At 43.9% G+C, this 16,012-nt stretch overlaps 1 protein-coding gene across 2 annotated transcripts in view; it reads left to right on the forward strand.

Moving 5' to 3' along the window:
- LOC133632722 (discoidin domain-containing receptor 2-like) overlaps nucleotides 1-15,999 on the forward strand; it is a 32,673-nt gene extending 16,674 nt beyond the window's left edge. For both annotated transcript variants that reach the window (XM_062025340.1, XM_062025341.1), the window contains exons 17-20: nucleotides 25-259; nucleotides 3,408-3,557; nucleotides 6,637-6,767; nucleotides 15,874-15,999. In XM_062025340.1, the coding sequence (XP_061881324.1) occupies nucleotides 25-259; nucleotides 3,408-3,557; nucleotides 6,637-6,767; nucleotides 15,874-15,880 (523 nt within the window). In that variant the 3' untranslated portion in view covers nucleotides 15,881-15,999. The remainder of the gene's footprint in view (nucleotides 1-24; nucleotides 260-3,407; nucleotides 3,558-6,636; nucleotides 6,768-15,873) is intronic.
- Nucleotides 16,000-16,012: the final 13 nt, after the last annotated feature.

Here is a 16,012-nt window from a genome sequence, read left to right on the forward strand (position 1 = left end):
CGCCGCCTCTGGCCCCGCCCCCAGCCTGTCGGACCTGCTGCACATGTCGGTGCAGATCTCCTCAGGGATGAAGTACTTGGCCTCCCTCAACTTTGTGCACCGAGACCTGGCCACCAGGAACTGTCTGCTGGACCGCCGCCTCACCATGAAGATCTCAGACTTTGGCATGAGTCGCAACTTGTACAGCAGCGACTATTACCGCATCCAGGGCAGGGCGGTGCTGCCCATCAGGTGGATGGCCTGGGAGAGCATCCTGCTGGTGAGTCACCACCACCACCACTCACCCTCACACTCACTCTCACACTCACCCTCACACTCACTCTCACACTCACCCTCACACTCACTCTCACACTCACCCTCACACTCACTCTCACACTCACCCTCACACTCACCCTCTCACTCACACTCTCACTCACACTCACCCTCACACTCACACTCACCCTCACACTCACACTCTCACTCTCACTCACACTCACCCTCACCCTCACACTCACCCTCTCACTCACACTCACCCTCACTCTCACACTCACCCTCTCACTCACACTCACACTCACTCTCACTCACCCTCTCACTCACACTCACACTCTCACTCTCACTCACACTCACCCTCTCACTCACACTCACCCTCACACTCTCCCTCTCACTCACCCTCACTCTCACACTCACTCTCACACTCACCCTCACCCTCTCACTCACACTCACCCTCACACTCTCACTCACACTCACACTCACACTCACCCTCTCACTCACACTCACCCTCTCACTCACACTCACCCTCACACTCTCACTCACACTCACACTCACCCTCTCACTCACACTCTCACTCACACTCACACTCACCCCACTCACCCTCACCCACTCACACTCACCCTCACACACTCCTCACACTCACCCTCACACTCACTCACACTCACCTCACACTCACCCTCACACTCACCTCACACCACCCTCACACTCACACTCACTCACTCACCCTCACACTCCCTCACACACTCACACACACCCTCACCCCACACCACACCTCACACTCACACTCACCACACTCTCACACCTCACACACACCCCCTCACTCTCACACTCACTCACCCTCACTCTCACACTCACTCACCCTCACACTCACCCTCACTCTCACCCTCACACTCACACTCACTCTCACACTCACTCTCACACTCACCCTCACTCTCACTCTCACCCTCACACTCACCCTCACACTCACACTCACCCTCACACTCACACTCTCACTCTCACTCACACTCACCCTCACACTCACCCTCACTCTCACACTCACCCTCTCACTCACACTCACTCTCACTCACCCTCTCACTCACACTCACACTCACACTCTCACTCTCACTCACACTCACCCTCTCACTCACCCTCACACTCTCACTCACACTCACCCTCTCACTCACACTCACCCTCACTCTCACACTCACTCTCACACTCACACTCACACTCACCCTCACCCTCTCACTCACACTCACCCTCACACTCACACTCACACTCTCACTCACACTCTCACTCTCACTCACACTCACCCTCTCACTCACACTCACTCTCACTCACCCTCTCACTCTCACTCTCACTCACACTCACCCTCTCACTCACACTCACCCTCACACTCTCACTCACACTCACCCTCTCACTCACACTCACCCTCACTCTCACACTCACTCTCACACTCACACTCACACTCTCACTCACACTCACACTCTCACTCTCACTCACACTCACACTCACACTCACCCTCTCACTCACACTCACCCTCTCACTCACACTCACCCTCACACTCTCACTCACACTCTCACTCTCACTCACACTCACTCACCCTCTCACTCACACTCACACTCTCACTCACACTCACCCTCTCACTCACACTCACCCTCACACTCTCACTCACACTCACCCTCTCACTCACACTCACCCTCACTCTCACACTCACTCTCACACTCACACTCACCCTCTCACTCACACTCACCCTCACACTCACACTCACACTCTCACTCTCACTCACACTCACACTCACACACTCACCCTCTCACTCACACTCACCCTCTCACTCACACTCACCCTCACACTCTCACTCACACTCACACTCACACTCACCCTCTCACTCACACTCACCCTCTCACTCACACTCACCCTCACACTCTCACTCACACTCTCACTCACACTCACCCTCTCACTCACACTCACCCTCTCACTCACCCTCTCACTCACACTCACCCTCACACTCACACTCTCACACTCACCCTCACACTCACCCTCACCCTCACACTCACCCTCACACTCACCCTCTCACTCACACTCACTCTCACACTCACACTCACTCTCACTCTCACCCTCACCCTCACACTCACCCTCACACTCACACTCACTCTCACACTCACTCTCACACTCACTCTCACCCTCACACTCACCCTCACTCTCACACTCACTCACCCTCACTCTCACACTCACCCTCACACTCACACTCACTCTCACACTCACTCTCACACTCACCCTCACTCTCACTCTCACCCTCACACTCACTGTCACTCTCACTCTCACCCTCACACTCACACTCACCCTCACTCTCACCCTCTCACACTCACCCTCACCCTCACACTCACTCTCACACTCTCATTCACCCTCACACTCCTTACTCTTACTCTTCTTCTCTTCTCCTTCCTCTTACTCATACTCATACTCCTCTTCTCTTCTCTTCTCCTTCCTCGCCCTCATACTCCTCTTCTTCTCTTCTCCTTCTTCCTCTTTCTCCTCCTCCTTCTTCTCTTCTTCTTCTCTTCTCCTTCCCCTTCCTCATACTCATACTCCTCTTCTCCTTCTCCTTCCTCTTCCTCATACTCTTCTTCTCTTCTCCTTCCTTCTCATCCTCTTCATCCCTCTCTTCTCTCTCCTCCATCTCTTTCTCCTCATCCTCCTCTTCGTCCCTCTCTTCTTCCTCCATCTCTTCCTCCTTCTAAACCTCCTCCAATGTTTCTTCCCATATATGTTCCTCCTGCTCTTCCTTCTCCTCCACGTCTTCCTCCTTCTCCACCTCCTTCTTTCACATCCTTCACCTCTTCTCCTTCTTCCTCTTTCTCCTTCTCATCATCCTCTTCTTCTCCTTCCTCCTCATCCTCCTCTTCCTCCTTCTAAACCTCCTCCAATACTTCTTCCCCTATCTATTCCACTTCCTGCTCTTCCTTCTCCACGTCTTCCTCCTTCTCCACCTCCTTCTTTCACATCCTTCGCCTATTCTCCTTCTTCCTCTTTCTCCGCCACTGAATCCCCTTCGTCTTCCTACCCTTCCTGCTCCTCCTCTTACACCGCCTTTGCTTCCTCCTTCTTGTCCTTCTTCTTCTCCGCCTCCTCTTCATCCACTTCTTCCTCCTCCACTTCACTGCTTCTCCTCCCTCCTTCAGGGTAAGTTCACCACGGCCAGCGACGTTTGGGCCTTTGGAGTCACCTTGTGGGAGATCTTCACGCTGTGCAAGGAGCAGCCCTACAGCCTGCTGACTGACGAGCAGGTCATAGCCAACACTGGCGAGTTCTTCAGGAACCAGGGCAGACAGGTACTACAACATGCTCCAAACCTTAGTTCTTCAGGAACCAGGGTAGACAGGTACTACAACATGCTCCAAACCTTAGTTCTTCAGGAACCAGGGCAGACAGGTACTACAACATGGTCCAAACCTTAGTTCTTCAGGAACCAGGGCAGACAGGTACTACAGCATGGTCCAAACCTTAGTTCTTCAGGAACCAGGGCAGACAGGTACTACAGCATGCTCCAAACCTTAGTTCTTCAGGAACCAGGGCAGACAGGTACTACAGCATGGTCCAAACCTTAGTTCTTCAGGAACCAGGGCAGACAGGTACTACAGCATGGTCCAAACCTTAGTTCTTCAGGAACCAGGGCAGACAGGTACTACAACATGCTCCAAACCTTAGTTCTTCAGGAACCAGGACAGACAGACAGGTACTACAACATGGTCCAAACCTTAGTTCTTCAGGAACCAGGGCAGACAGGTACTACAGCATGGTCCAAACCTTAGTTCTTCAGGAACCAGGGCAGACAGGTACTACAACATGCTCCAAACCTTAGTTCTTCAGGAACCAGGACAGACAGACAGGTACTACAACATGGTCCAAACCTTAGTTCTTCAGGAACCAGGGCAGACAGGTACTACAACATGGTCCAAACCTTAGTTCTTCAGGAACCAGGGCAGACAGGTACTACAACATGGTCCAAACCTTAGTTCTTCAGGAACCAGGGCAGACAGGTACTACAACATGCTCCAAAACTTTTAAAGTGCAGGACTGTATAACTCTAATAAATAACAAATGTAAAATATTTGTTAAGTCCGATACTATTTAAATTAGCAGTAGAGTGTAAACACAAGTTGCCTCTATATTGAACTGTTATCATAAATATCTGGTTTATGACACCTAAAGACTTACTTAACAAGAAATACAAACATAATAAAACGGCCGCTTACTGTACAATGTCTGCTCTCACTGAGATAAAGACTGGGGGGATGTCCATGTGTTCCCGTTTAGATGAAGAATTAATCATCACGCGTGAAGGGTTAACAAGGAAAAGTCTCCCTGCAGACACTGTCTTCAGTTGTGTGTGTTTGTCTCCATCTCTGAGTATGAAGTGAATGTCACAGATGAACAACTTCTAGATGTGTGGCTAAATCCTCCTCGAGGCTTGATTTATAATCTGGAATAAGTTTGAGGAGCAGCAGGACATGGCTGTGCTTATAATAACAACATGGCCAACATTCAGCTCCGCACATGTATAAAGAGCTGTTGGATGGTTACTTAGAGGGTTTGTGGGACAAATAGAGAGCCCCCATTATTTACTTAACACTTAAAGGCCTACTGAAATGATTTTTTTTTATTCAAACGGGGATAGCAGATCCATTCTATGTGTCATACTTGATCATTTGGCGATATTGCCATATTTTTGCTGAAAGGATTTAGTAGAGAAAATCGACGATAAAGTTCGCAACTTTTGCTCGCTGATAAAAAAAAGCCTTGCCTGTAGCGGAAGTAGCGTGACGTCACAGGAGCTAGTATTCCTCACAATTCCCCGTTGTTTACAATGGAGCGAGAGAGATTCGGACCGAGAAAGTGACGATTACCCCATTAATTTGAGCGAGGATGAAAGATTCGTAGATGAGGAACGTTACAGTGAAGGACTTGAGAGGCAGTGATGGACGTATCTTTTTTCGCTCTGAGCGTAACTTAGGTACAAGCTGGCTCATTGGATTCCACACTCTCTCCTTTTTCTATTGTGGATCACAGATTTGTATTTTAAACCACCTGGGATACTATATCCTCTTGAAAATGAGAGTCCAGAACGCCAAATGGACATTCAGTGCCTTTTATCTCCACGACAATACATCGGCGAAATGCTTTAGCTACGAGCTAACGTGATAGCATCTTGCTTTAACTGCATATAGAAACAAAAAAATAAACCCCTGACTGGAAGTATAGATAGAAAATCAACAATACTATTAAACCGTGGACATGTAAATACACGGTTAATGCTTTCCAGGCTGGCGAAGCTTAACAATGCTGTGCTAACGACGCCATTGAAGCTAACTTAGCAACCGGACTGCACAGAGCTATGCTAAAAACATTAGCTCTCCACCTACGCCAGCCAGCCCTCATTTGCTCATCAACACCCGTGCTCACCTGCGTTCCAGCGATCGGCAGAAGGACGAAGGACTTCACCCGATGCGTTTGGCGGCCCGGAGACGTAGGAAGTCAAGGTGAAGTCGGCGGCTAGCGCGGCTAGCGCTCCAACAAAGTCCTCCTGGTTGTGTTGCTGTAGTCCGCTGCTAATACACCGATCCCACCTACAACTGTCTTCTTTGCAGCCTTCATTGTTCATTAAACAAATGGCAAAAGATGTCCAGAATACTGTGGAATTATGAAATGAAAACAGAGCTTTTTGTATAGGATTCTACGGGGTACCATAACTTCTGTTACTCGGACTTCGTCACGCGCATACGTCATCATACCGCGATGTTTCAGCCGGATATTTCCCAGGAAATTTAAAATGTCACTTTCTAAGTTAACCCGGCCGTATTGGCATGTGTTGCAATGTTAAGATTTCATCATTGATATATAAACTATCAGACTGCGTGGTCGCTAGTAGTGGCTTTCAGTAGGCCTTTAAGATGCATTAAAAAAAAGAAAAACATATGTGTTCATGTTGTATATAGAGATAGTGAATGATAAAGAGAGAGATGTCTATTCCCAGTATGACTGACCTAATAATATGGTCAGCGTGCAGAAAGGTTTCGTCAATATCCGCAAATAGCGGAGTGGAATATTGAAAATGGCATTTTGTGATGTTGAGAGGGTATTTTCACAAATAAATACCATTGGATATGCTTTAATTTCTAATCCATCACAAATATCAAGCAGCTAAAATGAGAGTTGTCCATATTACCCATCATGCTTTGTGGTGGGTGTACGTTTACATTGTGTACGCTGCCTAGAAATGTGTGAGGACATTATTTACCTGTGATTGGTGCTATGCTCATAAGACCACAAGAGGTCATCCACATGTACTACAAGTAGTCAGCCACCAGAGGGCAGCATACAACCAATATTTTTGACCTATCCCCCCCCCAGGTGTTCCTGTATGCTCCTCCCCTCTGCCCCCCCTCCCTCTTTGAGCTGATGATGCGTTGCTGGAGGCGGGACATCCCTGACAGGCCCACCTTTGAGGGGCTCTACCAGGCCCTCAAGCCTCACGTCAGCCAGTGAGTCCCCACTAGTCCCCACTAGTCCCCACTAGTCCCCACTTGCTGACCTTCAACAAGGACAAGAAAAACTCTTTCATTTTTTTGGTTTTTATTCTCCTCCTTTTGGCCCTAAAGTGGCTTCCTCATTCCTGTGGTTCTTCTTCTTCTTCTTCTACTACTACTACTCCTACTTCTTCTTCTTCTTTTTGTAAAGCACTGTGTGTGTGTGTGTGTCTGTGTGTGTGTGTGTGTGTGTGTGTGTGTGTGTGTGTGTGTGTGTGTGTGTGTGTCTGTGTGTGTGTGTGTGTGTGTGTCAGTTCTTCACTAACCACACTGGAGCCAGGATTCATGTATTCATGTCACACAGCAAGGTGTCATGTATTCATGTCACACAGTAAGGTGTCATGTATTCATGTCACACAGCAAGGTGTCATGTATTCATGTCACACAGCAAGGTGTCATGTATTCATGTCACTCAGCAAGGTGTCATGTATTCATGTCACACAGCAAGGTGTCATGTATTCATGTCACACAGCAAGGTGTCATGTATTCATGTCACACAGCAAGGTGTCATGTATTCATGTCACTCAGCAAGGTGTCATGTATTCATGTCACTCAGCAAGGTGTCATGTATTCATGTGACACAGCAAGGTGTCATGTATTCATGTCACACAGCAAGGTGTCATGTATTCATGTGACACAGCAAGGTGTCATGTATTCATGTGACACAGCAAGGTGTCATGTATTCATGTCACACAGCAAGGTGTCATGTATTCATGTCACACAGCAAGGTGTCATGTATTCATGTCACACAGCAAGGTGTCATGTATTCATGTCACTCAGCAAGGTGTCATGTATTCATGTCACTCAGCAAGGTGTCATGTATTCATGTCACTCAGCAAGGTGTCATGTATTCATGTCACTCAGCAAGGTGTCATGTATTCATGTCACTCAGCAAGGTGTCATGTATTCATGTCACTCAGCAAGGTGTCATGTATTCATGTCACTCAGCAAGGTGTCATGTATTCATGTCACACAGCAAGGTGTCATGTATTCATGTCACACAGCAAGGTGTCATGTATTCATGTCACACAGCAAGGTGTCATGTATTCATGTCACACAGCAAGGTGTCATGTATTCATGTCACACAGCAAGGTGTCATGTATTCATGTCACTCAGCAAGGTGTCATGTATTCATGTCACTCAGCAAGGTGTCATGTATTCATGTCACACAGCAAGGTGTCATGTATTCATGTCACACAGCAAGGTGTCATGTATTCATGTCACACAGCAAGGTGTCATGTATTCATGTCACTCAGCAAGGTGTCATGTATTCATGTCACACAGCAAGGTGTCATGTATTCATGTCACACAGCAAGGTGTCATGTATTCATGTCACTCAGCAAGGTGTCATGTATTCATGTCACTCAGCAAGGTGTCATGTATTCATGTCACACAGCAAGGTGTCATGTATTCATGTCACACAGCAAGGTGTCATGTATTCATGTCACACAGCAAGGTGTCATGTATTCATGTCACTCAGCAAGGTGTCATGTATTCATCACGTCATTCATGTCCTCACTTTGCCCAAATATGACTTCAAACACGGTTAGCTTCAATGCTAGTAGTACTGTCTAGTCAGTAGTAGATTAGGGTTAGATCACATACTACATCTAGGACACATGTTCTAGTGTGATGAGTTAAGATCACATAGTACATCTAGGACACATGTTCTAGTGAGATGAGTTAAGGTCACATACTACATCTAGGACACATGTTCTAGTGAGATGAGTTAAGGTCACATAGTACATCTAGGACACATGTTCTAGTGAGATGAGTTAAGGTCACATACTACATCTAGGACACATGTTCTAGTGAGATGAGTTAAGGTCACATAGTACATCTAGGACACATGTTCTAGTGTGATGAGTTAAGGTCACATACTACATCTAGGACACATGTTCTAGTGAGATGAGTTAAGGTCACATAGTACATCTAGGACACATGTTCTAGTGAGATGAGTTCAGGTCACATACTACATCTAGGACACATGTTCTAGTGAGATGAGTTAAGGTCACATAGTACATCTAGGACACATGTTCTATTGAGATGAGTTAAGGTCACATACTACATCTAGGACACATGTTCTAGTGTGATGAGTTAAGATCACATAGTACATCTAGGACACATGTTCTAGTGAGATGAGTTAAGATCACATACTACATCTAGGACACATGTACTAGTGAGATGAGTTAAGATCACATAGTACATCTAGGACACATGTTCTAGTGAGATGAGTTAAGGTCACATAGTACATCTAGGACACATGTTCTAGTGTGATGAGTTAAGATCACATAGTACATCTAGGACACATGTTCTAGTGAGATGAGTTAAGGTCACATACTACATCTAGGACACATGTTCTAGTGTGATGAGTTAAGATCACATAGTACATCTAGGACACATGTTCTAGTGAGATGAGTTAAGGTCACATACTACATCTAGGACACATGTTCTAGTGTGATGAGTTAAGGTCACATACTACATCTAGGACACATGTTCTAGTGTGATGAGTTAAGATCACATAGTACATCTAGGACACATGTTCTAGTGAGATGAGTTAAGGTCACATAGTACATCTAGGACACATGTTCTAGTGTGATGAGTTAAGGTCACATACTACATCTAGGACACATGTTCTAGTGAGATGAGTTAAGATCACATAGTACATCTAGGACACATGTTCTAGTGAGATGAGTTAAGATCACATAGTACATCTAGGACACATGTTCTAGTGAGATGAGTTAAGATCACATACTACATCTAGGACACATGTTCTAGTGTGATGAGTTAAGGTCACATAGTACATCTAGGACACATGTTCTAGTGAGATGAGTTAAGGTCACATAGTACATCTAGGACACATGTTCTAGTGTGATGAGTTAAGGTCACATACTACATCTAGGACACATGTTCTAGTGAGATGAGTTAAGGTCACATACATGAAAAAGGTAAGTAGGTTTAACAAGAAATATTCTAATTCTGATGATTTGTGTGCTTGTTTAGTCTGATTCCTCCTCTAGTACATAGTACACATGCATTGTACATAGCATAGTACCAATAGTGTATATTAATATATGTTCTAATCTCATCTTGGAATAAATACACACTTTGACTCTCATTTGCTGACGACATCATCAGTGACATCATCAGTGACATCATCAGTGGTCCCACCTTCTTTTAATGAATGTGCTCAGTCAGCTCGTTAAAGCAGCAGCATTGTTGAAGTGGCGCTTTTGTCTGATGTTGCCAGACTTTTATGACTCCTCTTTTATAGCCCCTCTAGTCCCCCTGCTAGGCAGCAGGCCTCATTATGGACACCTGCTTCTCATTGGACCGCCACCTTTCATCTTTAATAGCTCATTCCTTCCCTTACCTAGTGGCTAATGCTAACCACACAACAACTGTGACGTAGCAGCTAATGCTAACTTCACAAAGACGCTACAGAATGTTGCTAGCATAAAGACGTGTAATCAAAAGATTTATTTGACACGATCACAACTTTCTTTGACTTGGTTATGTCTTTGGAAAGAAAAGCGGCTCCTGCTAGCAATGTTTTAGCACGAGTGATTGAACAGTTTGCATGTTGTGTTTGGAGGAAAGTGCTTCAATTTCACTTTTTTAAAGCATCCTGAGCGCCCAGCAGGGGTTGGGGGGGGGTCCCAGGGGCGGGGGCCCCCAGCCAATAAAGACACAGGAATCTCACCTGAGGAGCTTTCATGCAGCACGACAAAAGGTAACTTTGGAACATCTGTCTGCTGTCAAGCTCCTCCCACACAGGAAGTCAAGCTCCTCCCACACAGGAAGTCAACGCTGCAGGTCAGAAACATTGTGAAATAAAACCTGAGCACTTTTGGCTTTTTTTTTACAAGAGATGTAAAAAAAAAGTTGAAAGTCTGCACAATATCATCTTTCACTAACACTTTTATCTTTGAATTATTGGCGTTTTATTGCAATATATTAGTATTTTTATTATTCTGTGTATTTTGTAAATGTTTATTATTTCAACTTATTAGTATTATTGTACGATTTTATTAATAGTAGTAATTTGAACAACCCAGTACAGTAATGTTGTATTATTATTGTAGAAGTGTTCATTTGTATTATGTATTTTTATTGATTATTTGAACTATTTGCTTATTATTAGTACACATGTATTTGTATTTTATTAATAGTAATATAAGCCTTAGCATGATCATGGTAGTAATATTATGTAAATATTATTTAATTTAATTAGTATTTTGGAATTCACTTTATACATTTATAGTGTAATTGTATAAATAATATATTGTTTTAATTATAGGGACAAGCGGTAGAAAATGGATGGATATTGTATAAATATTTAATAATTTAGCACAGTATTATGTTATATTATTCTTGTAGAATTATTTGTATTTGATTATTTTAAATATTAGCTTAATATTAATACAAGTGTGTTTGTATTATTTTATTAATAGTAATATATATTACAATGACACCCGTAAGATGCATCTGTGGCAAGAGCCTCAAGAACGAGCGTGGCCTAAAAATCCATCAGGGTGGAATGAAAAGCTTGGTGCAGGAGCGTGACACACAGCGCACAGGACCGAGTCCTGGTGAGACAGCGACGGGGGAGACACCCCACAGAGCCCAGAACCTCCATGTGATAAACCCTCCAGCTCCCAGCAAAGTAACTAAGCAGCCTCGCATCAAGTGGCCTCCTGCAAGCCAACACAAAGAGTGGCACCAATTCGACGAGCACACAGCCAGAATCCTCCAATCAATAGCCAAAGGGGTTGTCGACAGACGGCTTCAGACCATGACTACCATCATTGTTTCTTATGGAGCAAAGAGGTTCGGTGTGGAAGAGGACGAGCCCATCAGTTCCAACTACACCATGAACCGAAGGGCAGGAAAGATCCATCGACTGCGGCAGGAGCTCCGGTCCCTGGCAAGACAGTACAAGGCAGCATCTGAGGAGGAGAAGAACTCCGGAACATCAGCAGGAAGAAACTGATGACCCTACGTAGAACTGAATGGCACAGGAGGCGCAGTAGAGAGAGAGCCAGGAAGCGAACTACATTCATTTGGATTTATCAAACACAGTGACGTGCGGTGAGGTTCATGGCTGGTGAGGCACTGACTTCATCACAGTCACATTTACAAACATATGAACCCTAAAGAGTATCTTATTCACCATTTGATTGGCAGCAGTTAACGGGTTATGTTTAAAAGCTCATACCAGCATTCTTCCCTGCTTGACACTCAGCATCAAGGGTTGGAATTCAATCAATGTTTATTTATATAGCCCCAAATCACAAGTGTCTCAAAGGGCTGCACAAGCCACAACCACATCCTCGGTACAGAGCCCACATACGGGCAAGGAAAACTCACCCCAGTGGGACGTCAATGTGAATGACTATGAGAAACCTTGGAGAGGACCGCATATGTGGGTAACCCCCCCCCCCCCCCCCCCCCCCCTCTAGGGGAGACCGAAAGCAATGGATGTGGAGTGGGTCTGACATAATATTGTGAAAGTCCAACACATCAGCGAAAGTCCAGTCCATGGTGGGGCCAGCAGGAACCATCCCGAGCAGAGACGGGTCAGCAGCGTAGAGATGTCCCCATCTGATGGACAGGCTAGCGGTCCACCCCGGAGCAGAGTAGAAAAGAAAAGAAAAGAAACGACAGATCAACTGGTCTAAAAACTACTTGGCATCACAGGTGATGGGAAAAGGAAGGCCATCAAGGCCACCATGGAGGCAGCAGAGAGAGCCTCTAGATCAGTGCGGCCCGGTACCAACTCATTGGTACCGGGCCACACAAGGGAAAAAAAAATATATATATATATATTTTTTAATTTATTTATTAAATCAACATTAAAAAACACAATATATACATTATATATCAATATAGATCAATACAGTCTGCAGGGATACAGTCCGTAAGCACACATGATTGTATTTCTTTATGGAAAAAAAAAGAAATCAACCTCCTCCTCCCCCCCCCCCCCCCCCCCCCCCCCCCCCCCCCGGTCCGTGGGACTAATTTTCAAGCGTTGACCGGTCCGCAGCTACAAAAAGGTTGGGGACCACTGCTCTAGATGGCTTTGGATCAGGAGGAGCAAACTGTGGGCCAATGCTAGTGGGACACAAGCTGGGGTCTGATCAACCCTGGCTGGGTCACCTGAGGGAGGGGGTATGATGTTGAAAGACCCGACACCCCCGGTGATCTCAGGCACATCACTGATGATGTGTCCCAGTGCATCTGAGGATGTATCTTACATTTATAAGCATTAATATTATTTCATTAAAGGCCTACTGAAATGCGATTTTCTTATTCAAACGGGGATAGCAGATCCATTCTATGTGTCATACTTGATCATTTCGCGATATTGCCATATTTTTGCTGAAAGGATTTAGTAGAGAACATCGACGATAAAGTTTGCAACTTTTGCTCGCTGATAAAAAAGCCTTGCCTGTAGCGGAAGTAGCGTGACGTCACAGGTTGTGGAGCTCCTCACATCTGCACATTGTTTACAATCATGGCCAGCAGCAGCGAGAGCGATTCGGACCGAGAAAGCGATGATTACCCCATTAATTTGAGCGAGGATGAAAGATTTGTGGATGAGGAAAGTGAGAGTGAAGGACTAGAGGGCAGTGGAAGCGATTCAGATAGGGAAGATGCTGTGAGAGGCGGGTGGGACCTGATATTCAGCTGGGAATGACTACAACAGTAAATAAACACAAGACATATATATACTCTATTAGCCACAACACAACCAGGCTTATATTTAATATGCCACATAACAAACACCTCCCCCCTCCCGTCCATATAACCCGCCAATACAAATCAAACACCCGCACAACACACTCAATCCCACAGCCCAAAGTACCGTTCACTTCCGCAAAGTTCATAGAGCACATATATTTCCCCAAAGTTACGTACGTGACATGCACATAGCGGCACGCACGTACGGGCAGGCGATCAAATGTTTGGAAGCCGCAGCTGCGTACTCACGGTACCGCGTATCCAACTCAAAGTCCTCCTGATGACACGATGTCGAATATTTCCAAAAACAATTTGAAATGTGGACTCGTCAGACCACAGAACACTTTTCCACTTTGCATGAGTCCATCTTAGATGATCTCGGGCCCAGAGAAGCCGGCGGAGTTTCTGGGTGTTGTTGATAAATGGCTTTCGCTTTGCATAGTAGAGCTTTAACTTGCACTTACAGATGTAGCGACCAACTGTATTTAGTAACAGTGGTTTTCTGAAGTGTTCCTGAGCCCATGTGGTGATATCCTTTAGAGATTGATGTCGCTTTTTGATCCAGTGCTGTCTGAGGGATGGAAGGTCACGCTCATTCAATGTTGGTTTCCGGCCATGCTGCTTACCTGCAGTGATTTCTCCACATTCTCTGAACCTTTTGATGATATTACAGAGCGTAGATGTTGAAATCCCTAAATTTCTTGCAATTGCACTTTGAGAAACGTTGTTCTTAAACTGTTCAACAATTTGCTCACGCAGTTGTGGACAAAGTGGTGTACCTCGCCCCATCCTTTTTTGGTAAGCTATTTTTATACCCAATCATGGCACCCACCTGTTCCCAATTAGCCTGCACACCTGTGGGATGTTCCAAATAAGTCTTTGATGAGCATTCCTCAACTTTATCAGTATTTATTGCCACCTTTCCCAACTTCTTTGTCACGTGTTGCAGCCATCAAATTCTAAAGTTAATGATTATTTGCAAAAAAAAATAAAGTTTATGAGTTTGAACATGAAATATGTTGTCTTTGTAGCATATTCAACTGAATATGGCTTGGAAAGGATTTGCAAATCATTGTATTCTGTTTATATTTACATCTAACACCATTTCCCAACTCACATGGAAACGGGGTTTGTATTTTATATTTTAATTATTTATATTTTATAAAGTGAGTACAATAGTATGTAATATTATTGTATAATTATTTATTATTGATTATTTTTAGTACAAGTGCAATTGTATCATTCTGTTAATAGTTAATAGTCATATTTGTAGTATTATTTTTATCACCGTTTTATTTCATTAGTACTTGATCGTTTTTATAATATTTTATTAGTAGTACTTTACTTGATAAATTATAGTGCAATTGTATTATTAGTAGTATTATTATTAGTATTGTATTGTTTTGATACTATAATATTTTGTATTAATATTGTTTTATTATTGTAATATTTCATTAGTATTAATTATTACTCTTATCATTTTATAAGTAGTATTTTACCTTATACAATTATAGTACGATTGTATTTTGGTGATGGTTTGGTATTTCATCATACTATACTTTATTTTTAATTGTATGCTTTTATTAATAGTCATTTTGTATTAGTATTTTATGATATCATATTTTGTTGTATTAGTATTATTTTAGTAGTAGTAATATTATATTAGTATTATTTTATCACTATTTTTTTCATTAGTATTTTTATTTTTTTATTCTACTAGTATTAGTGCAATCATTTTTCATAACATGGTCACTACTGCCTAGTTTCTCTTATATTCTTTTTTTACTGTTATATTTTTATTCTCATTGTTGATTTTTATTTTTATTCTATTGTAATATTCTTCTATTTTGTTTCCATTTATACCCCCATTATTTACTTTTTAAATTCCATCTCAATTCTGTACACTGCTGCTGGGATTTTCATTTTCCTGAGGGAACTCTCCTGAAGGAATCAATAAAGTACTATCTATCTATATATTTATGTATCTATTAATAGTAGTAATAATAACATTAGTAATGTATAATGTTTTTGTTTTATTTGTATGACTTTATGATCATACTATAATTTACAATATGTGCATATTTGACTTTGTATTAGTCTTTATTGAAATCCTTCATTACTTTCATGTTATGCTATATGATTATTATTGTAGTAGTAGTTTTACAACATGGCAGTTAAAGCGTGACTCCGCCCCTTTGCACACCCGGCGGTGGTGGGGCGAGAGAGAGAGAGAGAGGAGAAGAGTTGATGATGTTCATGGTGACCATGAAGGAGTTGAGTCTGGTGTTGTTCTTCTTGTGTATTTTGCCAACAGGAAGTGAGCGCTTGACATGGCGACATAACGGCCAGGTCTTCAGCGTCCTGAGCCGGGCGTCCCGCTACCAGCCGGCGGCCAGGAGCGGAGGTGGAGGAGGTGGAGGAGGCCTGGTGCTGCTGGGCGCCTCCTCCACCCG

The sequence above is a fragment of the Entelurus aequoreus genome, linkage group LG17 (genome assembly GCF_033978785.1).
Source record: "Entelurus aequoreus isolate RoL-2023_Sb linkage group LG17, RoL_Eaeq_v1.1, whole genome shotgun sequence".
In the NCBI taxonomy this organism is placed as follows: domain Eukaryota; kingdom Metazoa; phylum Chordata; class Actinopteri; order Syngnathiformes; family Syngnathidae; genus Entelurus; species Entelurus aequoreus.